Source organism: Echinops telfairi, unplaced genomic scaffold (assembly GCF_000313985.2).
Source record: "Echinops telfairi isolate 266 unplaced genomic scaffold, ASM31398v2 ScPeMD7_11;HRSCAF=52, whole genome shotgun sequence".
Taxonomy (NCBI): domain Eukaryota; kingdom Metazoa; phylum Chordata; class Mammalia; order Afrosoricida; family Tenrecidae; genus Echinops; species Echinops telfairi.
In genome coordinates, this window is record NW_022103908.1 from 14,002,820 (window position 1) to 14,028,595 (window position 25,776).

General features: G+C 38.3%; 1 protein-coding gene across 1 annotated transcript in view; it reads left to right on the forward strand.

Annotated features, from left to right (window-relative positions):
* The window catches only part of KLHL1 (kelch like family member 1), a 412,135-nt gene that overhangs the window by 217,467 nt on the left and 168,892 nt on the right, over window positions 1–25,776 (forward strand). The window contains exon 5 of the mRNA XM_004711257.2: window positions 11,983–12,195. Coding sequence (XP_004711314.1) covers window positions 11,983–12,195 — 213 coding nt within the window. The remainder of the gene's footprint in view (window positions 1–11,982; window positions 12,196–25,776) is intronic.

The following is a 25,776-nucleotide window of genomic DNA, read 5'->3' on the forward strand; positions in this document are numbered from 1 at the left end:
TCTCCCTTCACCTACCCCTCTGTTGCCCATCCCCCAGAGAAGAGGTTATATGTAGTTCTCTGTGATCAATTCCCTCTTTCTACACCCCCCTTCCCTCCTGGTATCGCCACTGTCACCTCTTGTTTTGTTTTTAAATTATTTTATTGGGGGTTCATACAATTCTCATCAAAATCCATACATCCATCCAACTTTTTATCACATAATTCACAGTCTTCAAGCACACCATGCACGTTTACCTTAGGGAAACCTGCCACTCAATGGTGGGTGCTTGAAGTGGCATCGTTTCTCAATAGATCTCGCCATTTTCTTTAATAAATAACCACTGAGTCTGTGAGCTTCTTTGATCTAAATTCTGGAAAGAACTAAATTTTTCACTGTAGTTATTATTATCAGCATCTGATTGCAACCTAATGAATTTGCTTATTATTCAAATGAAATAACACAGTAGATGGCAGCCAGTCCATCAGCCCATCCCAGATATGTATGTCTAGATTTCCATACCTCCAAGTGGATCTGGCTAATATGAAGAATAATGTGGCTTTCGGATTAGAGGAAGGTTTATTAACAACCCATGGCATGCAGATGACACAGCTTTGCTTACTCACAGTGAGGAGCCCTTGAAGCACTCGCTGATCAAGATCAAGGATGGCGGCTTTCAGTGTACATGACAACTCAGTGTAAGCAGACCAAAATCTTACAAGTGGTCCAAAAGGAAATATCATGATACATAGAGGAAAGGTTGAAATTGTCAACGAGTTGGTCTTGTTTGAATTCACAATCAAAGCTCATGGAAGCAGCAGTCACGGGATCTACAGATGCATCCCAGGAGGTACATAAGCTGCACAAGACCTCTTCACAGTGTTGAAGAGCAGGGCTGTTCCTTGGAGGACTAAGGTGTGCCTGACCCAGCCGTGGTATTTTCAACGGCCTCCTATGCGTGTGAAAACTGGCCATGGAGTAAGGAAAACTGACGTAGAACGAACGCATCGAATCGTGGTGCTGCAGAAGAGTGCTGAAAATACCATGGACTGCCAAGAGAACAAAGTATGGCCAGAGTGCTCCTTAGAGGCAAGGATGGTAACATTGTGGCCTGCACACTTTGGAAATCTTGCCAGAAAGGGCGTTTCTGGAAAGGCACATGCTGTTTGGTAAAGTAGCGGGGAACAAGAAAGAGGAAGGCCCTCCCTGAGCGCATTGATCCAGTGCCTGAAACACCAGCCACAGGCTTAGAAATGGCTGTGAGCAGGTCTCGGGACCGACCTCGGTGGGCTTCATTCTGTTGTGAACAGTGTCACTGCGCTCGACGCCAACGACGTGGTACCTAACCACATTCACATCAGCCGCTCAGCATAAAGGCGTATAAACGACTCCCATACAGATTACAGCCAAAAAAATCCGACCGTCTGTTAGACTCTGTTGTGTAAGGTTACCCGGAGTTTGAGTTTGACTTCAGAGCAGCTTAACTCAGCAAATACTGAAACTCCTGGGATGAAAGTGAATACAGACTAAATAAGTGGCGAACTCCCATGTTTTTCACAGTATTCTTTGATTCGTGTTTTTCACTGGCCAATTTTATTTATAAAGCATAATATACACGGGCTTATGTTTGGCACCAGCTTCGTGTAAAATATACATTATAATGAAACTAAAGATCCTTTTAGTTTTTGAGATAGAAATAATGACATGCTAAATTCTTATTTGGACAACGTGAGAAACATTCATTATGTTTATGTGAATAGCAGGAATTTCCCTTTTAATTCATTTTTTAATCCATAGAGTGAAGTATGCTACTCATTAATTTCTATTTTAGGTTTTTCTTAGGAGGAATATTTATAACTTGCTTTTGATCTTTATTTAAAATTTTAACAAGGATTAGAGTTATGTCTTCTGTTTTAAAAGTTTTAACATAGATTAAATATAATTTCTTTTAGTATTGGTTATAAGCAAGTAGTAAATTAAGCTAACCCAGAAGGGAAATAATATAAATCATTTTATTAAGCAGTAAATTGTTGCAAAATGATAATTAAAAGTGTATCTGTTTCTGTAGAAATCATTTAGACCTCAAGATTGTAATGTATTCTTTGTTGGGAAATGCTAATATGTCTCACTACAACATAATCAGTGTAGTTCTATAAACAAGTTTTATACTTCATCTTTTCTCTTATACCCATTTTTTTGCCACAATTTTCTAGCTCTTTCAGATTGTGTATATACCAACCTCCCAGGAAGGATCTTGTGTGCTTATAAACATAAGCACAAAGGGGTTTATAAGTCGATGTTGACAAAACAAGCCTTTATGTTCTCAGGAAAAAAAAATGTTTTCAGTAAAGATAAAGGGTAAACTTCTAATTTTCTGTAAGTATAGCATGAGCACTACCTGGTAAAATATACATTCTTACAGATCAAAGTGGATGTTACAGTCAATTTCTTACCAAATGTTCTGGTAGGGAAGACAGAAATACCATCATGATTACATTTTCGTTATCTAGCTAGGTTGTAGAGGATTATTATTTTTATGCTCTCATCAAGCCTCCCAACTGGTTTATAAAAAAAAAAAAAAATGTAGTGACAGAGTGTCCCGGAGGCTTGGCTGCAATGAGCAGGAACAGCTTCGAACACATAGGCATGCTCCTGTTTTGAGATTAATTGGCAACGGTGTCATTGTTCCCGGGGGTCGCCACGGCCATATGGCTTTCATAAAGGATGTGCAGAGCTGTTCATTTTCTTCCTAAGCTTCCCAGCTGTTGTCACTCAGAGTCCTTCCTGTAAGACCCCGCAAGAAGGTTGGCCAGTTCTGACCTGGAGGAATTTATGAGAGTGTGTTTGAGAGAGAATGTGTGTCCCTCCAAAGGCATCAACATACCAAATATTAACAACTGAAGAAAATGAATGCTACTACTGCAATAACTTACGCACAAATGCTCTTGCACAGTTCACAAAGCAGTTATCACACATAGCAATACACCGTGACTTTTCTTTTATAGATAATTCAGGAAGAACTGTTTGCCTGGCTTCACTGTTACTTTCATTTTCTGGTAATGAAGCTTATGAATGTTTTCTGCATCTACCCTTCTCCAACTTTGGTAGATAACATGTAGTACATTTCAACACTTTTTAACAATCTATAGCTAGTATCAGAAGAACGTCATATTATTACAAAGCCTAAGGACTTTTTCCAAAATAATTATATATATTTTTATACATATTTATAAAACTTAGTTTCGGGTTGGTTTGTTTGTTTAATCTCAATTGAGTTTGTAAAGAAAGCACCAAAAAGCTTAGTAGTTAAGTGTGCTTATGTAACCCAGTTTCAAGGAGAGGAGGCAGTGTCTGAGAATGATTACATGCTTCTTCCCTGGGAAGCCATGACTTGAATATATCACAGTTAAAGCAATATTCCAAACCCTTTTACTCAAAAGGCACTACTCTTTCCACTACATTCTCTGTCCCATCTTATCTCTTTAGTAACATTTTGTCATAAACATTTCCAGGCAAAGCATCATCTGTTTTCAAGGGACTCGCAATAAGGGCATTCAACTTCTCTCTCATGTGATAACCTTGAACGATAGCCATCAGATACCATCTCTGGCACTAGACACCGTTTTGGAATTAATAGAAAATGCTCTTTCATTTTAATGAAGACAGATTTTAAAAATCTCATACCTATCTATCCATCAGTAATTTAGTAGGTGATAAACAACTAATGAAAAAGCAACCAAACAGGTAAGCATTTATGCTTGTTATTACTGTGTGCTGTCAACTCAATTCCAACTTATAGAAAAGCAAATATAACCGGATAGAACTGTCCCACAAGATTTTATCAGAATACTACCTTTACAGGAGCACTATGTCATGTCTTTATCAACACTCCAGCGAGCCGTTGGTTGGTAAAACCTACCTTCTGGTTAGCCATCCAGGACGTGATGACTGCTCTTTGCTAGCTCCTTCCATTTATGTCAGTCTGGCACATTTACCTCAAGGTAGCACTACTATAATTGAGGGAATTTGGAAGTCTCTTTTCCTCATATCACTGTTGTAAAATACCATGCAGAAATGTTTTCATAGGCTATTCATGAAACAAAATGTTAACATCATTGAACTTGAATTTCATTCACCCTCGCCTATATTATTCTGCACTCATTCTCATTCCTTAAGTCATTTTATCCTCTGATCATATTGCATACTCCTTCTTTGCAGCACAATATTGTTCTCCTTATTAGTTGATGAACTTTTTAGGGAATGGAATTGTGGGAGTTAGATGACTTTATGCCAACTTGATTTTTTATGAAAGTGTAGAGTTGGAATCCAACCTGTCAATCATGTCACAGCCTGAGGATGCCACCTTAGAGGTGTGGCCTTCCTCTAAATAGGGACTTGGGAACGTCTCTCTTTCTGCTTCTCTGGCTTCCTGGATGCTACCTACCTGGAGGGGCGGAACTCTGTCTGACTTGAGAAGTAGCCCGACTCCTTGACCTTAAACGATTCAACTCCCTACCATGTGTCCACCAACTTTAGATCCTCTGGGCTCTGCACCCACGGGCCTGCAATATCCCTGCTTTTGTCATCACCTTTTTGAATCATTGCCTGAAGCTACGTGAGACTGAAGAGGCACTTATGGACTTGAATCAGACTTACAGAGAGATCTTATTAAGCTGGGTTGTCTTCTTTTGATAAGACAGCACTTGTTAATATAAAACTCTTTTTATAAAGATATGTGTGACTGTCACTGGATGTATTCCTCTAGACAACCTGGCTTAACACGAAACTCTTTATATTATCTTCTTCGTATACTTAGTATTAAGATACTACGTGTATGGCAAGAAATCAACAAAAGTTTATTGATTAAGTGACTGGAAAATTAGAGAGAAATATGAAGGCACATTGCACAGATAGCAGTAGAAAGCTGACATGATAAAAACGAACAGATCCAGGTTAGGAACAAGGACACACACACACACACACACACACACGCTGAACAGATGAGAGTACTATTAGGGATTAGACCAAATGGGAGCACTCGTCATGTGAGATGTCATGAGATCCATGCTTACATCCAACAATTGATGTAAAGAATCTGGTGGCCCTGTAAGGAGCTCTGGCAGCATAGTGGATTATGCATTGTCCTGCTAACTTGAAGGCCAGTTGTTCAAAACCACAAGCTGCTCCATGGGAGGAAGATGAGGCTTTCTGTTCCCTTCAATACTTGCAATCTCAGAAACCGAAAGGGGTGCTGTTCTACTCTGTCCTATAGAATAAGCACTACTTAGAATTGACACCACAGCAGCAACAGCGGTAGGTTTTCTTTATTATTGTTGGGTGTGATTTTCGGTTTTAGTTGTTCTGTGGGGTAAAGTATCGGGCTGCTAACTGAAAGACAGGTAGTTCAACTCCTCTGCTTCTACCATGGATACAATCGAGGCCTTTCATTTCCATAAGATTTATAACCTCTGAAACTCTCTATAGAGAGATGCTATGCACTAAAATAAACCCAGTGACAAGGGGTTTAACACATATAATATTTTCTATCTGGCAAGTACCTTTTTAAAGCTATTACATTTAATCTTCTCCATGATAAAATATACTGGATACTTCTTATATTGCCACTCATAGATGTGAAGCAAAGACAGAGGCAGGAAGAAACTTCCTAATATTCTCTAGAAAGTGAGAAGCGGGATTAGGATCTATGAGGTGTACCCCCAAAACATAATTGCTTTTCAAATATATGTATTTAATATTTTTTGTAAAGCAACCTTATCATCTTCAAAGTACTCTAGATTATACTTGATACATTTATAAAATCTGAATTCCATTCTTGGGATATTTTTCAAACTCCTCTGTTTGGATGGCTGACGATGCCTCCTCATTGTTGTCTTCACCTCTTCTACATCATCTAATCACTGTCCGTTCATGTCCCTCTTCATTCACAGAAACAAAAAGAAGTCTTATGGAGCAAGGTCACAAGTAAAGTGTGTGGGACAAGATAGGCATGCTGTTTTTGGCCAAAGACTGGCTCACTGAGATGCCTGCTTGAGCATCTGCATTGTCGTGATGGCAAAACCAGTCCCCCTTTTTTGTCACATTGTTATGCACGTTTTTCAGAACCTCTAAAGAGAAAACTTGATTAACAGTCTGATGGAACAAACTCCAAGTGCACTACAGGTAGACATTTTCATCCATTAGGGAAATTGACGGACGTCCAGAATGAGGTTTGTCATCAATTGACATTTCACCTTTTTGAAAGAAGAAGCCACTCCTGCATTTGAGTTTTTCCCAGAGCGATGTCCTTGTAAGCTGTGTTTGACATCACAACAGTTTCTGAAGCAGTTTTCCCAAGCAGGAAACAAAATTTCACAACCACATGCTATTCTATTAAATTGGCCATCACAATAAATGAGGTTCAAGCAAAACTGCTTTTATGAAAACATTCACTGTGACCAGAGAGGACCTTCTCAGGCGACACCACTGGGTGTACTAACTCAGAATGGGGTTGCTAGGTGCTGGCCTAGTGGGAAATAACACATAACAAGTGCTGGCCATCAGAGCTTTTTCTGGATATTTTTTGGGGAAATTTTCATAATTAGTATAAAACTCATAAATATGAAGATCCAGGTTAAGAGTCAGGATGCATTTATTGCACAGGTTAGCTCAAGAGAGGGACTCCAAACCAGATGGGCAGATGTGGCAGGAGGAAACTCAGCAAAGGATAGACAGCTCTGTAGAAAGTGCCAAAGACGGCAACGCAAGAGACTCAATGGCTAATCCCACCATTATCCTCACCTTCAGCATCCTTTTCTGTAAAATACCAAGGCGTGGCTATCTCCTAATGAGGCTTCTTTACTTTTGAAACACTTAGGGCCACATTCAAGAGTTCAGATAGCAGTTTTAACACAAGAATTAGAAATTGGGGGAAGAAAATCATAAAAAATGTAAGAAAGCAATTTACTAATTTCAATGTACAGTCTTGACAATAGCTTAGTAAAACTCTTTTAAGCTAAGTGTTAGAAGAAGCCCCTGATAACTGAGAAGGGGCACCTGTCTCTTTTTCATTTTTTTTGAATGCTTTTATTCTAAAGGTACTATATAAAATAGAAAAAAATATGGGAAAGAAGCTGATCCTAAGAGTACACCTTTTTTTTTTTTTTCGTATCCCTGATACAACCTTTTTTCTCAAGTTAAACCTGGTTTCTCTCAGTGTCATTATTCTTTAAAATAATTAGTTAAAAGATTGGGATACTAGTCATATTAAGTTTATTTTTTAAAATACCTCTTATAATAAAAAAGAATGAAGCACACCATCATCAGACACTGAGAACTAAGCACATAGTCCAAAGTCAAAGAAGGGATTAGTATCAGAGCTGAAGTGTGAGAGTCGGGTGTGCAGAAGGCTATGGATGACAGTGGAAGCCCACATCCATTTGTGGAACGACATAGGAAATAGGGCTCTGGTGAACACCCTCTGCCCACAATGGAGAGATAGAAGGAAAATAGTTGCTGAACGGAATGCATTAGAGAGTTGAATATAGGAAATCAAAGGCATAATTCTGACTTGAACAGTTAAAACAGTCAGTAGATCCTGCTATGATGCATGCTGGACCAGATCTGGTTTCCGAAATTTTCTGTATTTTTGGTTTGTACATATTAGGGTATCTCGGAGGTGTTAGGTCATTGGGGTCACCCTCTTGAGGTGGTGTTTATATATTGTTCTCATTTTTAAGTACATGGAACTCAAGATTGATGAGCCTACAGAGATAGCAAGTCAGATAAAAAACATTTGGGGGAGGAACGGTACAGTGGTGGTGTGGGGAGGTGAGGAGACACTTTCAAGGAGTCCGGGTAGAAAAGGAATGTTTGGAGACTGATTATGGTAGCAAATGCACAATTTGACTAAATGTGAACTACAGAATGATATGATTATATATTAATTCCCAATTAATAATAAAAAAGAAGTAACATCTTTAGAACTCAGATGCATGTATTTTCCTCTGCATAGAGTAAAATCATGAATAAATCTTTCACTTTTAAACATCAAATCAAGTTTTAATTTTGCTTCAAGTTCTGACTTTAGACGAAACTTTGCATTATTTGCACTAATATAAATCTTAACCAGAGATGCATGAGAAGCGTGTAGACCCACCTTTCATTCTCCACTTATTCGGTCACATGGGTATTCTAAGATTTTTTAAATTTATTTTTTGCTAATGAATATTTTAAGAACAATTAGAGTTTACTTATATTATTTTAACCTGATGCTAGCATTAATTTTTAGCTTTTAAATGGTATATTTTAAAAGGCTAGTTATAATAGAATTTCAATTAGAGCACTATTGATAGGATTATCTATTTATAGGAAGACAACAGGAACCCTGGTGGTGGTTACACATTACCCTGCTAACTTTAAGGTTTCCAATCAAAAACACTAGCCACTCAGCAGGAGAAAGAGGATGCTTTCTATTTCAGTAAAGAGTTGTTTTCTTGGAAACCCTCAGGGGCAGCTCTGCTCTGACCTAAAAGGTCGCTCTGTGCTGAAATCTACTCAATGGTATCGAGTGAATATGGGAAATAATAATAGAATTAAAATACAGGAGGAAATGAATATTGAAAATTACAGTAGCCAACATTATTATAAACTTTTAGGAAGTAGCAAAATAAATAAAATGGTGGTTTTAGTCTGTATTTCTACAACTAATAAATATGTCATATGTGCAGGCAACTTAAACATTTCTTTACAATGAAGATATCAATCTATATGTTTAAAATTATATGTATAATACCTATTTAATGACAAGACTGCTCATTTTGGAGAAAAGCTTTAGAATGACAAAGTATGAGAGAAAATAATAATTTTATATGGGAAAGAATGAAAAACTCAGGTATATCTAATGCTAGTGTCCTAAAGTCCTGTTTTCTTAAGAAAATTTACAAGTGACACTCATTGTTCCCAAAAGATTTAGTATGATATATAAAGGATATAAATTGCATGAATTTACTGTAAATAATTTGCAGAGATAAAAGGACAGAACACAATGCTATTGAATGTAACTATCTTCTAAGAAAGAAATTAATAAAAACTTATATACTTCTGACTAGATGGATTTCAATTTGATTCCAAGTCTTCTGGTGTGAAAATTTTTAAAAATGATAAATTTCATAACTGACAGCATCCACAATAAAAACAAACCAATTTACTCAGGAGATGTGAAACTATTCCTGCCACTAAAATTTGAAATACATTTATCCCTAGGGTCAGCATAAATTGGTCAATGTAAAATATAGTGAAATTTGCCTTGAATAATATTTCTCTGCTAGACTCCATTAAAAGTTTTATAAGACTGCTTTAAATAATATCCTTCAATATAGATTGACTGCCCAGCTAAACAATTCTTATTGTTTAAGATTTTTTTAATAAATTAGTTTAAGAATTTTTTATTAAGTTAGTTTATTAATAGAGTTCAGTAAACTAGTAGATGAATTTTAAAAATCTCTCAAAGATTCATCAGAGATAATTTTATCTTTTCATAGTTCTTTAGAGAAAAGCACTGGCACTAGATCATGATCACTCAATGCATCTATTTAGTAAACAATTATTGAATATCTATCCTTTAGATATAGTCTTTATAAAAGAACATTGTGTTTGTCGTTAGAGTCTCTTCAGCCTCTCAGATCCTCGCCATAATATTGGTGGTACAACCCAGCCACAGGCATCAGATCAAAGAAATGTCTTGCCACCTACTTTCACAAAACGACTCCCACTGACTGCCCCCGTGATCACAATTCTACTCTGAAGCACCGCGTAGTTTCACACTGAGTCAGAGCTGACTTGGTGACCACTGGTACCGTTTATATTAATGCTACTGAGGCACACAGAGAAAAGATAATCATTTCCTATAAATCAACTATTCTGCTATGTCTGTTACTGGTAAACAAATAGGACAAACTTCTGGAGAGCACTGGAACATGAACATCTTTTGGTCAGAAGGACATTGCAGTTCCAACGCCATGCTCATAAACTGACCGCGGTGCTCTTCAGACAGTAGATGTTCACATATTCCGGCAGAGGGACTCACAGACACTTGCTGAATATTGCACTCTGCTTTGTGGTGGTCACCGTGTCTTTACTTTGGGAGAGTTGTATTCCCAACACAGGTTTTATGCTAAAACAGTGGTCTTATTGGGAGTTCTGTCAACCAGGACTTTAAAACTGTGATCTGAGAGAACCGGGGTATCTCTTCCTTGGGCGTTGTCTCTGGAGGGAGACGTTGCAGTCGATCAAACAGCTGTTTGCTATCTTCTTGAACTGTGTGTTTGTTGCAGAATACTTTCCGATGTGTCTCATCCAAGGCCTGGTCTGTTTAATCCCCTCTGATGCAGGTGAGAGTGATACAATCAAACTGGAACAAAGACGATGACTCGATGCATTCAAATTTGGTGTTGGTGAATAATATTCAATATACCAAAAGAACAAGCAAACCAGTCTTCGAAAAAACTATAACCAGAATGCCTCCTAAAAACAAAGTCATGAGATTTAGACTTGCTTAATTTAGATACATCATTACAAAAAGAACATCAGGTTTTGGTAAAGTGTCAGCAAAAATGAGGGAAGCCCTCAATTTGATAAGTTGACCATCAGCAGTAGATGAACTCAAATCCACCAGTTAGTATGCCAAAGATGTACGATACAACGTTTATTCCATTATACATAGCTATCCATGAGTTGGGATGAACTTGATTACAACTGACAGTAAAAAATTGGGGGAGAAATTGAAAAACAGAATGCTATACTGCCCCTGCCCCCATTTTATTTTTCTCAACAAAAATGATCAGTTCATTCTGTGCCTCATTTTATTCCCCAGATTTATGCCAGGAGTCAGATACACAGAGTTTAATGAGCCAAGATCTGTGTTTCAAGTACCTTACAGTTTGTGATAAGGTCCTTTCAAGGAACCAAAATTGCAGCTCAGGTTGGTAACTGATTTGTCAGGCCTATGCACACTGCACCGTGGAGGACAGAGGAGGTGCGCAGACCTGCTGGGAGTCAAGAGGGGGCTCAGTATAGAAGGCGTGGCCCTTCAATTGAATCTTGACCAATAATATGGATTAGAAAAGATGACGATAAAAGCCATTTAAAATTGGTTGGATGAATAAGGTCATCCAGCAGCATGGTAAAAGGGAGTCATTTGGGAGGTTGAAATTCAAATAAGACAGAAAATGAAGAATTAGAAGCAATAGGAGGGAAAATCCTGAAGAGTCAGAGGTTTGAACCTTTTAAAGGCAAGGAGACACTGACACAGATCACAACAAAACAAGCAAAAGCAGCCAGCAACCCTTCAGAGTAATGCTGTGACCACGTTTATGTTTGAGAATATCAGCCTGGGGTTATTATAGAGATATAATCAAGAAGACAGCAAAAGCTATTAAGAGGTTATGGCAGCAATGTGGAAGAGAAGAAATGAGAGTTTAAATTAAATCAGAAAAAATGTCATGAAGTAGGAGAGTAAAGAGGATGTGAAGGGTTGCATTTTGTGAATGTCTATGGCCTAACCTACCCTTTGAATGGGCACCGATGCATCTCATCATTTTATTTTCCTCTATGTAATTTTACTCCCACTTTCTTATGAATATAGATTTAGTCAAGCTTTTTAAGAATTGAAATGTGATTCTTTTCATATTCACCAAATCATACATAGCAGTCCACTTGAAACTGGAACATTTAATCACTTAGTACATTCTGCCTGCATAACAAAGCTCAACATTATAATCCTTCAGTTTAGTACAAGATGTGTGCCATCTCTGATACATTTACACTTCAATTACAATTACAATGCTTTCATCTTAACAGCTTCTAGTTTCTGGAGGATTGAGTCTCAAGGATTACACTATAATGAGAACAAAGGTTATTGACTGAATTTCTCATTTCTTTCTGAGATACTCTACCAGCTAAATAAAAGTGAAATGGAATTTATGCCAAGATGCTTTCTCCCTGCAGGAAAACATAATGGAAGTTATGAGAAATCAAGAGTTTTTACTCCTTCCAGCTGAGGAACTCCATAAACTCCTAGCCAGTGATGACGTTAATGTTCCTGATGAAGAAACCATCTTCCACGCGTTAATGATGTGGGTCAAGTATGACACACAGAGGAGATGCAATGACCTCAGTATGCTACTTGCCTTTATAAGACTGCCACTACTTCCACCACAGGTAATTGCATGCAACTCTGTTGTAATGGTTATGACCTACTGGAAAAATACAATCTATTAAAAGTAAACAATATAACCCTTTAAAAAAATCTTACTCATACTTCCGTTATGAAAAATTGCATATGTTTTAAGGCAAATAATGATGGAGACTTCAGGGATGCTCAGTCATTGCTCACAAACGTAGCTCTGCCAACTATCAAATCATGGTTGTAGGAAATCCACCAAATTGTTCTGGTCATGGTTCACTTTCTACATCTATGTAGCAGGATTTATTGACATGCAAACATGCAAAGTTCTGTGAGAATCAAAGATGATGCTGTTAGATCTCTCCGTAGCTAGATATACCTCGGTCCTTGGCTCCGTGCAAGAAAGAATTCACGCCGAAGCCTGGTTCGTGATCCAAGTGAGTTTTATGAGAATTAGACGTTTCAGGTTTACACGGCACCCGAGGGGCTCCTCCTGAACATGCGGCCTGGTTGGAAGCTGCTCGGCGTCATGCAAAAGTGTTCCAAAGTCCTGCCAAAGCTCTCTGCACCAAAGTTCTCTCTCTCCCGCTCCACTCCGGGCTTCTGCCTTTTCAAGGATTCCACGGGGAGGCATGGTGGGTCTTCCTGATCGACCCCATTGGCCAAATTGAATTCACCTGGCCCAGATGGGCCAATTCAGGTTCATGCCCACCCCTGCCTACCGGCAGGAACCCTGGACATGGACAATGCGCCACTCCTTTGTTCCCCTAGCTTGGCCCTCTGGGCACACGTTAACGGACATTTCCAGCTCTAGCTAATCTACCTAACAATGCCATATGTAAATACATTTTGGGGGAATAAAAAATATATATACTTATATCATTATTCATTTTTGCTTCCCTGTTTCTGAAAATAATTAATTTGACTTAAAAGACAAAATTGTGATCTTCTTTGATAAAATAGATATTGTATGATCATCTAAGGGTACCTCTTAAAGTTCCGTACAGGATGTGTTAAGCACTTATCATCAGAAAGAATATCTTACCCATATGTGAGTTATGAATAGGATGTTGTTATTATATCCCATTGAATTGGTTCTGAATCAGAGCAAGCTTGTGTAAGACAGAACAAACACCACCTAGTCTATGCCATCCTTGTAATTATCCTTATGTTTGAGCCCGTGGTTACAGCCACTGTGTCAATTAATCTCATCAAAGCCTTCCTCTTTTTCACCATGCTTCCACTTTACCAAGCATCGTATCCTTCTCTAGGGACTGGTCTCTCTTGATAACACATTCAAAGTACAAGGGAGGAAGTCTCACCATTGTTTTCTCTAAGGAGTATTCTTGCTGTACTTCTTCAAAGACAAATCTGTTTGCTCTTTGGGTAGCCCATGGTATGTTCACTGTCCTTCGTCAGCCTCACAGTTCAGGTGCATCCAGTTTTCCTTATTCTTGCTTATTCAATGTCCAACCCAGAAATGCACAAGGGCCAATAGAAAATAATGTGGCTTGGGTCAGGCATACCTTAGTCTTCAAAGTCACATCCTTTCTTTTCAACACTTCAAAGCGATCTTAAGCCGCAGATTTACCTAATGATCTCTTGACTGCTGCTTTCATGGGTAGTCATTGTGGGTTCAAGCAAGATGAGAGCCTTGAGAACGTCTCTTTTTTTCTCTGTGTCTCATGATATTACCTAATCATCCAATTGGGAGAATGTTCTGTTATAATTACTTTGAGGTTTAATCCATACTGAAGGCCGAAATCGTTGATCTTCATCGGCAAGTGCTTCAAGACTTCTTCACTTTCAGCAAGCACTGTGTTGTCATCTGAATGTAGCGGGTGGTTAATTAGCCTGGCTCCAATTCTGATGCCTCATTCTTCTTCATTTGTTAATCTAGCTTCTCTGATGACCGACTCAGCATGAGCATGGTGAGGGGATACAACCCTGATGCACACTTTTCTTGATTTTAAGACATGCAGTAGTTTCCTGTTCTTGTGACCCATGCACAGATTCCCCATGGGCACAATGAAGTGTTCTGGAATTCCCATTATTCTCATGAATTTCCATACTTTGCTGCGATCCAATCACATGACTTTCCATGGTTAATGCAACACAAGTAGACATATTTCTTGTATTATTTACTTTCGGTCTGACCTCAACAATGATATGCCTCGTTCCCCTTCCTGTTCTGAATCTGGCCTGAATCTTTAGCAGCTCCCTGTCAATGTAGTATTATAACTGTTGTTGGGTTATCTTCAGCAGAATTTTACTTGCATTTGATATCAATGATAGTCTTCTATAAATTTAACATTCTATTGGGTTACATTACATTAGTACAGATCTAGATCTCTTCCAGCTGGTTGGCCAACTGCGCAGTTGTTTTCCAAATTTCCTGCCATACGTGAGTGTGAGTACATCCCGTGCTCGATTAGCTTGTCGAAACATCTCCCATCAATTCCTGGAGCCTTGTTTGTTGCTAATACAATAAGTGCAGCTTTAACTTGTTCCATCAGTGCCATTGGCTCTTGCTCTTATGGTACCACTTGAAGGGGTGGAATGTCTCCTAGTTCCTTTTGGTAAAGTGACAACATTTTTCTTTCCCATGTTCTCTTGAGGCTTCCTGCATCATTCAATATTTTGCCAGTAGAATATTTCAATATTGTAATCCAGGCTTGAGTTTTTTCCTGAGTTCTTTCCATTTAACATACCATAAATACTTGAGTATAAGCTGACTGAATATCCACCTAATTTTACTGCAAAAACTCTATTTAAAATGTGCTGGAAAATTCGGCATGTTCTTTATTTCATTGTTTTTCTAACTCTAGGTCTTTACCCATTTTACTATAAAATTTTCATTGTCTGTTTCAGCTGCCCTTTGAAAGTTTCTGTTCATCTCTTTGACTTTATCATTTCTTCCATTTGCTGTAGCTAGCTATCTGCCACTTAGAGAAGTTTCATAGCCTCTTGTGACATCCACTTTGATCTTTTCTGTCTTTTCATTGACCTTTTGCTTTCTTAATGTATGATGTTTTTGTTGTCAGCCCACAGCTCCTTAGGTCTTCTGATATTACTGTTCAGTGCATCAAGTCTGTTCTTAAGATGCTTTCAAAATTCGGGTGGGATAGGCTCAGGGTTGTATTTTGGCCCTCCTAGACTTGTTTTAATTTTCTTCAATTTCAACTTGAATTTACATATGACCAATTGATTATTCCACATTTTGACCTGATTTTAGCTGCTGATATTGATCTTTTCAATTGCCTCTTCCCACAGATGTAGTTAATTTGATTTCCACCACATTACTGCAAATGGATAGACAAATGATGGAAGAGTACCTTAGCGATGATGAATATTGTTATACAGAATGACAAGTTCGTTTAAGATGTTAAGTGGTATTTTAAAGGTCTCAGGGATAATGAATCAAGTTTCCATTCAAATTTGGGCTAGTCAGATATGAGCATAAACAGAGATAAGACTATTGTGAGCATTGTTTTTTCACAGTTTTCGTTTCCTTTGTTCCCACCTCTTAAATGGAAAAGGATAATTTATTTTACCGAATCCAGTATTTTTAAAAGCTTCTATACAGAAACTAGAGAAGGAATAAGAATAATGGAATCATATCTAAGTCACATTTAGAGCTACCTTATGTAGCAAATTTCTCCCACAAAGAGTTACAATCTCTGAAACTCATAGATACAGTTGCACCCTACCCTATTGCATCACTGTGAGTTGGGATTGACTCCTTGGTCATGTGTTTGCTTCATAAAAAAACAACACCTTTTAAAATTTCTATATAATCTCTATGCAATAAATATTATTTCCATTTCACAAAAGTGCAAGTTAAGAATTCGCACAGTTATTGATTTACTATTAAAGTATGCAGTTCAGAGTGTACTCCCGGTAGATCTAAATATTGAAATGATTCTCCTTCTGTTATGAAGAAACCTACATGATATGTGTGTTTGTAATTGGCTTTCTAATTACTACACGGTTCAGGCAGGTTTTTTAACAAGATAATACCGAACCTCGCAATTTCTAGCCTTTTACATGGGCTGGGATGCTGAGGTTGCTGATCATTCAGATTATATTTTAAAGCTCTTAAAATTATCACAAAAGAATTTTCCTTGAATCTGAAACCATTAATATAGGCTTGGTCCTTAATTTCTAGAGGGAGTAAATTATAGATCTTCTATAACCTTTTAAATATTTGAGTGAGCAAATGTTCCTAAATATCTGTTATCATTAAGAGTAGATAAGCGATATTTTGGGGGGAAAAAGGTGGTAAAGAAAAGATAAAAGTAAATAGAGCAAAATTTTAATAATAGGAAAAGTTATTGGGAGATAGTTTAATAACAAGGCTGTACTGTAGAGTACGATTAGAAATTTAAATAGTTTAATAACAAGGCTGTACTGTAGAGTAAGATTAGAAATTTAAAGTATTAAATAATATTAAAAGTATTAAATCATAATTAAAAGTATTAATTATTATAGAAATAATCATGAGTTGAGAATAGATATTTTTACCCCCAAACTTGTCCATTCACTTCTCATACATTAAGCCCCTTATAATGAAATGTGTTGCTTTTGTTGCTGTCTTTTTTGTTGTCAAAATGTTTTTATATTAAAGAGATGTGAGACAAAAACTAATATAGAGGCAATAAATTCACTTTCAGTTTAATTAACACGGATATTCCATGTCCCTTAACCTTCAATTCAAGAAACCCAATACCATGAGTCTTTGTTTATACATAGCAGTCTTAGCATCTACTTTTAAAATTTATCTTTGTAAATATATCTAGTACTCAACTTTTGCCACTTTAACTTGTAATAGTTATACAACTTATTGATAAGATTTATGCTAATAACTTTGCAGGTTCACCCTTGTTCATTGTGATTTCCCCATAAATTGAAACTCAGTATTCTGTCAACGTAAATATCCCCCCACCCCACCTGCCCAAGGGAACCGCTCATAAGCATAATCTTCAGATATTTGCCTGATCTTCTCTTTTTATGTAAGTCATGCAACGTTTGTCCGACTGGTTTTTGCACAGCAGAATGGCTTCAAGCTTCAGTCATACTGCAGAATGTATCAAGATGGCAATAATCTTATTTTCTGAGTGTAGCTATTACAGTTTGCTTAGCCATTCACCCCTTGAATTTAGATAATCTCCATCTCAAGTTTCTTTTGAATAGTGCTGCAATGCCTGTTGGTGTACATGTATCTATTAAATCAGTTTTTAAGTCTTTAAAGTGAAATTGATGAGCTATATGGTAAGCTTTTTGAGGCACCATCAAACCGTTTGCTTCAGTAACTTGTAGTACTTGTGGTTTTAGAAGCTTGCAAGTGAGCATCCAAAGATAAAAAATTGATCTCTCGTCACCCAGAAAGTAGCTCTGGTGTTGCTGTGAGTTAGCCACTGTGCTGCTAACTAGAAGCTCTGGAGCTTAGACTCACTAGCAGTTCTGTAAGAGGTAAATGATGAGATGAGGTGAGTGAGAGAATAATATTTAGCATATCATTTTTAAGCTGCTCAAAATATTACTGTATTGCTAAGTAACACATAACATAACACAAGGTGACAGCAAGAAAGGTGGAGGAGATCACATGATGTGAAGAAATGCTTAAAGTAAGTAAAGAGGAAACCTTTTATTTCAAAGTTAAGTGGAACTAGACAATCTGTACTTTTTAATAGGTATAAATTTCTTTGATTATATTTAATAGCTTATAAAAACTTTCAAGATTTTAAAATGAAGTAACCACAGGGAAAGACACTTCACTGACAAGAAAAACACATAAAAAATGGACTACCGTCAAAGATGAAATTTCGATAGAAATAAAATTCTTTTGTTAAATTCATAAAACAATTTAACAACTTGACATGGGAAGATTTCAGTTCAGTCTTTTCTCCCTTTGTGTATTCTCCTGTGTTATTTATTTATTTAGTCCAGGCTGATTATGTATATCTGTGTTTATTTATTTATTATTAATTTAAGGATAATACATTATTTTTTAATTAGCAGTTGCACTGACATATAATTGAGTGTCTTAAATATATTAAAAAGACTTGTGCAACCATCACCACAATCAATTTTAGAACGTTTTCTTCCTTTTTGTATTAATTGCTGTTAGCTTCCCACTTCCACCCAAGCTCCCCTGCCAAGTCCCCAAGAAATTATTAGTCATAATATTGTCTCTCTAGGTTTACCTATCCTGGATTTCATATAAAGAAAATAATACCGAACAAAAACAGCTAAAAATGAAAAAGGAACCCAACAAAATGAACAGAAAAACTTCAATCGAAAAGAAAGCAGAAGATACTAAAAGTAAAACAATTTTTTAAAAAGTAGAACAAATTTAAAATGGGTCAAAAGGAAGATGAAATAAGATGTTACATTTCAATCTGATTACACCTGCAATAAAACACTTACAGTGTACTGTCTGAAAGCAAGGCTACAAACATTCCTGCTCAAGAGTTTCTGGGGAGCACCCGGCAGAAGCACCCTGCAAATAGATTTTGAGCTTTCACTATGGCCTTCTCCAAAAGAGTTATTCAGAATTTAAGCTCCTAATACCATCCCCTCCTTCAGATTTGAAGTTATTTTTTCACAAGCCATGGATCACACAGGCTGACAGGTTTCTTCTGATGCCTCCCTGCAGGGCTGCTTGTTTTAAAACAAGCCCCAAAGCTAGTCTGTGGGAAAGCTGAGCATCATCCTATTTCTTTACCGCATTTTGCTACAACGTCCAGACCATCAGCGCGGCCATCTTTCCATGAGGGCAAATGTTGAGTAGGCCCATGTCATAGAATTAATTGTTCTTAGATGGTAGCTATGGGGGGACATTGCAAATCATCCCCGTGGGGCAATAATCCTATTGCTGCTGTTGCTTTTAGGTGCCACCCAATGGATTCCAACCCATAGCAATCTTATGTACAAGAGAACAAAGTACCCCATGGTCCTTCCCATCCTCACAAGTGCTCCATTGCTTGAGTCCACGGTTGCCGCCAAGGTGTCAATCAATCTCCTTGAGGACCTTCCCCTCCTTCGCCGTCCCTCTACTAAACATGATGTCCTTCTCCAGGGACCGGTCTCTCCAGAAAACATGTCCAAATTCTGTAAGACAAAATCTTGCCATCCTTACCTCTAAGGAGCACTTTTGCCTGAGTTCTTCCAAGACAGATTGGTTTCTCTTTTAAACAGTCTATGGTATTTCCAATATTCTTCTTCAGAATATTGCCATTCAAACACAACAATTCTTTTGTGTTCCTTATTCACTGTCCAACTTGCATCTGCATGTAAGACAATGAAAGTGCCATGGCAAGGGTTAGGCATACCTTACTCTTCAAAGTGACATCTGTGATTTAGAACCCATTGAAGTGGTTTTGTACAGCAGATTTACCCAGCAATGGATCATTTGATCTCTTGACTGCTGCTCCATTAGCATTCATTGTTAATTCATGCAAGACAAAATATTTGACAACTCCAATCTTTTCTCCATTTATCATTATTCTACATTTTGGTCCACTTGTGAGGATTTGGGTTTTCTTTATGGTAAATTGTAAGCTAGACTGAAGGCTGTAACTCTTTATCTTCATCAACAAGTGCTTCAAATCTTCCCCACTTTCAGTAAGCAAGGTTGTTTCATCTGCTTATCACAGGTTAATCAGTCCTCCACCAATCCTGATACCACACTGTCCTTCATATAAATCAGTTACTCTGATGATTTGCTTAGCATACAGATTGAATATGTATGGGGAGAGGCTGCAATCCTATGGTATACTTTTGTAATTTTACACCATGTAGTATTCTCTTTTGCTCTTTGCACAACTTCCTTTCAATCCATGTACAAGTTCCACATAAGCATAATACTATTCTCGTGATAATATTAATTTAGCCAATGGTATAAAATGTAAAATATCTTTAAGAATAAATATGTATTTTTAGATCAACTTTTTAGACTAAGATACATGGATTGTTGACTTGTACAGATTAAAGACTTAAGTGACTGGACACTAATCACACAAACAATGCCATTTAGAAATAGGACAAAACTTTCAATAACACTCATTTCTGAAGGCAGTCACACCTGCTCGAGTAAGACATGTCCTAAAAAAGCAAAGAGTATAAAAATCAGAAATATATGGCAATCTTAAATTGTAATTTATTGGGCATCCTCTGAATCATCTAAATTAATTTCTATTATTTTATTGTTCTGTGTTTTAAAATAGATTTCAATGGTAACTCAGAACTCACAGACAAGATTAATGATTGAAGGGTTTATTAAGGAAGTTAAGAAGTTGTACTGCCAGTGAGAAATGCTCAGGTATCTGTTGGCCAGGATATGTTACAAAGTTTCAGGTATGTTAATAAATGTGCAAAGGGACAAACCCCTCTCCTGTAAACCTCACCCTGAAGGTATTCAGCTTGAGTTGTGTGGGTCAGCAAATCCCACTCCTTGAATTAAATGCCCACAGACTCCCGACTCCGGTAAGCCTCAGCCAAAAGGCACACACATCCAATTCCATGATTCAGCAAATCCAACTTCCCAATTTAGTCTCCAGGTGCAGGGCACTCCATAAGCCAGCCTCCTGCACAGATCCACTCATTTATAGTACTTGCTTTGTGCTTTGGGAAAGTTACCACCCTGTTCCATGTTCTGGATACTGGTTCTGTGTTGCTCCTCTGATATAGCTGCCACCTGGATCCAGGAGGTTCACTGGATCCCAGGGATGAGCTCCATGCATGGCTTTGCAGGTAATGCGATTCCCACCTCCTGCTTGTCCAAGGGCTCCTTTTATGCACAGCAGGAGGACTCCAAAGAAGGAATGGCTGCTCACTTTGGAGGAAGCAGCCACTAAAACCCTTAAGCATATTATGGAAACATTGTCAGATACTGAAGATGTGATGAATGGAAGTAGAACATTACCACCGATAGTGAAGGACACGGGGGCACCTTAGGCTGGAAGGTACTCAAAATGTGACTGAGGAGAGCTTCTCAAAGCAGAGTTGACCATGGTGATTTGAATGGGAATAAACTTCTAGGAATGGAGCCCTTAGGATATTCATTTGCTAATGGGGCATAACTTAGGTGAAAAGAAACAGCTGAAAAAAATCTACTAATAATAGAAATGTGGAATATAAGCAGTAGGAGTCTAGGAAAATTGAAAGTGTCCAAAGATGAATGGAAAGGCATAAAGGTCTATATCCTAGGCATTAGTGTGCTGCAATGGACTGATATTGGCCATTTTGAGTAAAAGGAAACATGTGGTGTACTATGTTGGGATGGACACAATCATTGCTCATGTCAGATGGATCTTAGCTGAAAGCAGAGAACACGAGAAAGATGTTTACTGTGTTTTATTTATTATGCCAAGGCATTTGATTGTGTGGATCATAACAAACTGGGTATCAGTGTGAATGGGAATTACAGACCATTTCATTGTGCTCATGCTAAACTTGTACATGGATTAAGAGGCAGTTGTAATCACAGAGCAAGTGAATGCTGCATGGTTTTAAATCAGGAAAGTTGTGAGACAGGGTTGTATAATCTCACCATACTTATTCGATCTCTATGTTGAGCAAATTGTCTGAGAACTTGAGTTAAGAAAAAGAAGGCAGTATCGGGTTTGGAGGAAGGCTAATTATCCACTTGCAATATGCGGATTATGCAACCTTACTTGCTAGAAGTAAGGAGGGCTTGAAGCACTTGAGTAAAATGAAAAATCACAGCCTTTAAAGTGGATTACAACTCAATGTAAGGAAGACCAAAATCCTAATGACTGAACCAACAGGTAACATCATGATAAATGGAGAAAAGTTTGAATGGAATTGTCAACAGTGTTTGTCTTGCTTGGATCCATAATCAATGCTCATGGAGGGAGCAGTCAAAAGATTAAACCATACGTTGCATTGGGTAAACCTGCTCTACAAGACCTCTGAAGAGTATCCAGTAACAAGGATATACTTTGAAGATTAAGGAACATCTGACCTAAGCCATGACATTATACTTTATTTGCCTCCTTTGCATATGAAAGTTGGACGTTGAATAAGGAAGCCCAAAGAAGAGGTGATATGCTTTTGAAATGTGCTGGTGACAAACACTGAAAGTATTATGGGCTGCCAAAAAGTCAAACCAATCTGTCTTGGAAGATGTCTGGCCAGAGTGCTCCTTGGAGACAAGAATGGCAAGATTTGTTTTACGTTTTTGGAATATGTTATCAGTAAATTAGATGTAGAGTGAGAAATATGAAGGCCCTCATGGGTTGACCTAGTGTCTCCAATGATGGGTTAAACTCTGGGAGCAATTGTAAGGATTCAGGACAGGGAAGTGCTGCTGTGGCCGATAAGTTCACTGTTTGTTGAAACAGACTCCACTGTACCTAAAAATAAAGAGCTGCTCCAGGGAATCGGCCCTTTGGTACCAGTTAGAGACTGGCCCGAAGAGCCCTTGAATCAATAACTCCCCTTGAACCCTCAAAGCAAGGTCTTTGGACAAAAGCCCAATGATTTGCACATCACTCACCATGAGATATTAGTCATCTGCTTCTTCTTACACTCGGGAAATTCAGTCTTAAATGTAAGACAGTATTTCTTTCCTTTTTACCCCTTCATTTGCTATAGGTAGACATAAGGCAAAGTCCAGTGTGGTAGTTACATAATATGGTATCAAGTTGGGGATTGAGAGGATTAAGAGTGAAGGGATGTCTCCACTCTGCACTCACCCACCTTCACAATGATATTTTTTGTTCTTTGATGCATGATACCTGATCTCTTCAACACCTTGTGATCATGCATACTGTTGTGCTTCTTCCATGTGGGCTTTGTTGCTTCTGAGCTAGTTGGCCGCTTGTTTATCTTCAAGCCTTTAAGACCCCAGACGCTATATCTTTTGATAGCCGGGCACCATCAGCTTTTGTCACCACCTTTGCTTATTCACACGTTTTTCTTCAGTGATCATATCAGGAAGGTGGACACACACTGATCTGATTTTTAGTTCTTTGATTTCTGATAATTGGTCCTTTCTGCACCTTGTGGTCAGACAGGCTGGTGGGCTTTGATGCTTCTGAGCTAGATGGCCGCTTGCTTATCTTAAAAGCCCATCGGTAGGCAACTGGCCAGCCCCTCGCTGAAGGGTTGAGGGGAGGAGACGAGCCAATCAGGGTGCAGGGTAGCAACGATGAATCATATAACTTTCCTCTAGTTCTTAAATGCTTTCTCCCCCCCACTATCATGATCCCAATTCTACCTTACAACTCTGGCTAGACCAGAGGATGTACTTTGGTACAGATAGCAACTGGAAACACAGGGAATTCAGGACAGATGACTCTTTCAGGACCAGTGGTGAAAGGGGCGAGGCCTTGAGGGTGAAGGGAATGTGGGGTAGAAAGGGGGAACTGATTCCAAGAATCTAGGTATTGCCTCCTCCCTTGTGGAGGGACAGCAGAGAAGAGGGCAGGGGGAGACGTCAGGCAGTGTAACTTATGACAAAACTATAATAAGTTGTGAATTATGAAGGGTTCATTAGGGAGGGGCGTGGGGAGGGAGGGGGAAAAGGAGCAACTGATAATATGGGCTGAGGTGGAGGACAAATGTTTTGAGAATGATGAGGGCAGGAAATGTACATATGTGCTTGACACAATGGATGTATGTATGGATTGTGAGGAGAACTGTACGAGCCCCCAATTAAAAAAATAATAAAATTTAAAAAATTATATCATATGCTAATGAAACATTTCTCTACTTAACTGTCATTTTGATATATTTTGACAACAATGAAAAAAAATTACCTCAAAGGTGCTGAATTTAAATAGCTCATTTCCCCCTGAACTCAAGATTGTAGAAGACAAAAGCTAAATATATAATTGAAAGGCATCCAAATATGTCTCCAAATAGTTGTATTGTGTTTTGTTAATGTATCGGTTGGGAAGTTTTAAGTTTAAATATCATTGTTAAATTGAATGCCTTTGTACAACATTAACTTGATTATAATATTTGTATGAAAGAAAAAATTAAATACCCATTTTGATGAAAAGTAAATTGTGTCATTAAGTCCCCCCCAAAAAAAGAGTGAAGGGATGGAGTCTAGTCTATCAATTGGGTCATAGTCAATGAGGCTTCCGTGTGGGCATGGCCCTCTCTGTCTTTCCTCACTCCCTTGAAGATGCGCTACTGACAAGACACATGGCACTGTGCCCGGGGAGCTGGAGAAGCCACATGGACCTACCCTGATGCAGCCCTGGCTACTGGAGAAGCCAAGTGGAGACCCCTGCCTGTGCTGACATGCTCACAATGACACTGGAGCCCAGAGCTTTCTGCATACTGGCCTGTGTCCTGAACTCGGCATCATTGCATGTGTTTCAAGAGTTTGAAGAGGACTTTATATATTGATATCAGACATATGGGCTAACGTCGGACTTATTGGCTTGGACTGGACTGGGTTGCAATGCTTTCTTATTGTAAAATTACCCATTATATAAAACTCTGTCTTATACACATATGAGTGTCTAAGTCTCTAATCGACCCGGAATGACACATTCAGTTTACTTAGTGGGGTCTCCAAATCATACACTTCTGGTTTGGCCTATGAAGATGATTCAATGGCAGAAAGGACAGAGTCTAATATTGCAGATGTCTATATATAGCATGTGGCCTCAGTCACCAAGGGTTGAATAGAAACTAGGTAAAAAATGTCCACTTAGGAACATAACAATGGGCATATGTTCCTGTTGGGATGGTGGTGGTGGTAATGTATAAATAATGTTAAGTATTCGTTACAATGACAGGGTGGCCCACCTGGTTTAGAAGTGAAATCACCTTTTACAAGACAAATATGTCCCTGCAGCCCGCCCCTGCCCCACCTTTTGACTTACATGGCCATTAAGGTTCACTGAGCACTCTGGTAAGAGTATCTGTTGATTTGAAGTGTTCTTAGAATAGCGGTTCTCAACCTGTCGAACAACCCTTTCACAGGGGTCACCCAATTCATAACAGTAGCAAAATGACAGTTATGAAGTATCAATGAAAATAATTTTATGGTTGGGGAGTCACCACAGCATGAGGAACTGTATTAAAGGGTCACAGCATTAGGAAGGTTGAGATTCACTGCCTTAGAACAATGTTATATGGCAGACACTGACTGGTTATCACCAAGTCCTCCCAAAGCAGATGCTAATCATAACTGCAATGAAGTCTCTTCTGGCTGCCTACAAGGTAGTGCTCCACGGATCATAAACACCAGGCAGGCATCCCCCAGGTTTGCTTGAGAGGCAGACTTAGAACATGGCATGAACTGAGAACAAACACCTGCCCTTTCTTCATGTTTCTCCTCATAGTAATGGATTTATACAATATTTATCCTACTGTTGTTGACTCACTTCACTCAGTGTAATGGTTTCCAGGTTAATTCACATATGGAGGTGCTTCCTGATGTCATCACTGTTTTTTGTAGAGATGTACAGTACTCCATTATGTTCATATAGCAGAGTTTCATTATCAGTTCTGCTGATTGGTGTTTGGGCTGTTTTCATCTGGTGGCTACTGTGAACTGCACTGTGGAAACAAGTGCACGTCCACATCTGTTCATATGGTGTCTTTAAGTTATTGGAGCTGTACACCCA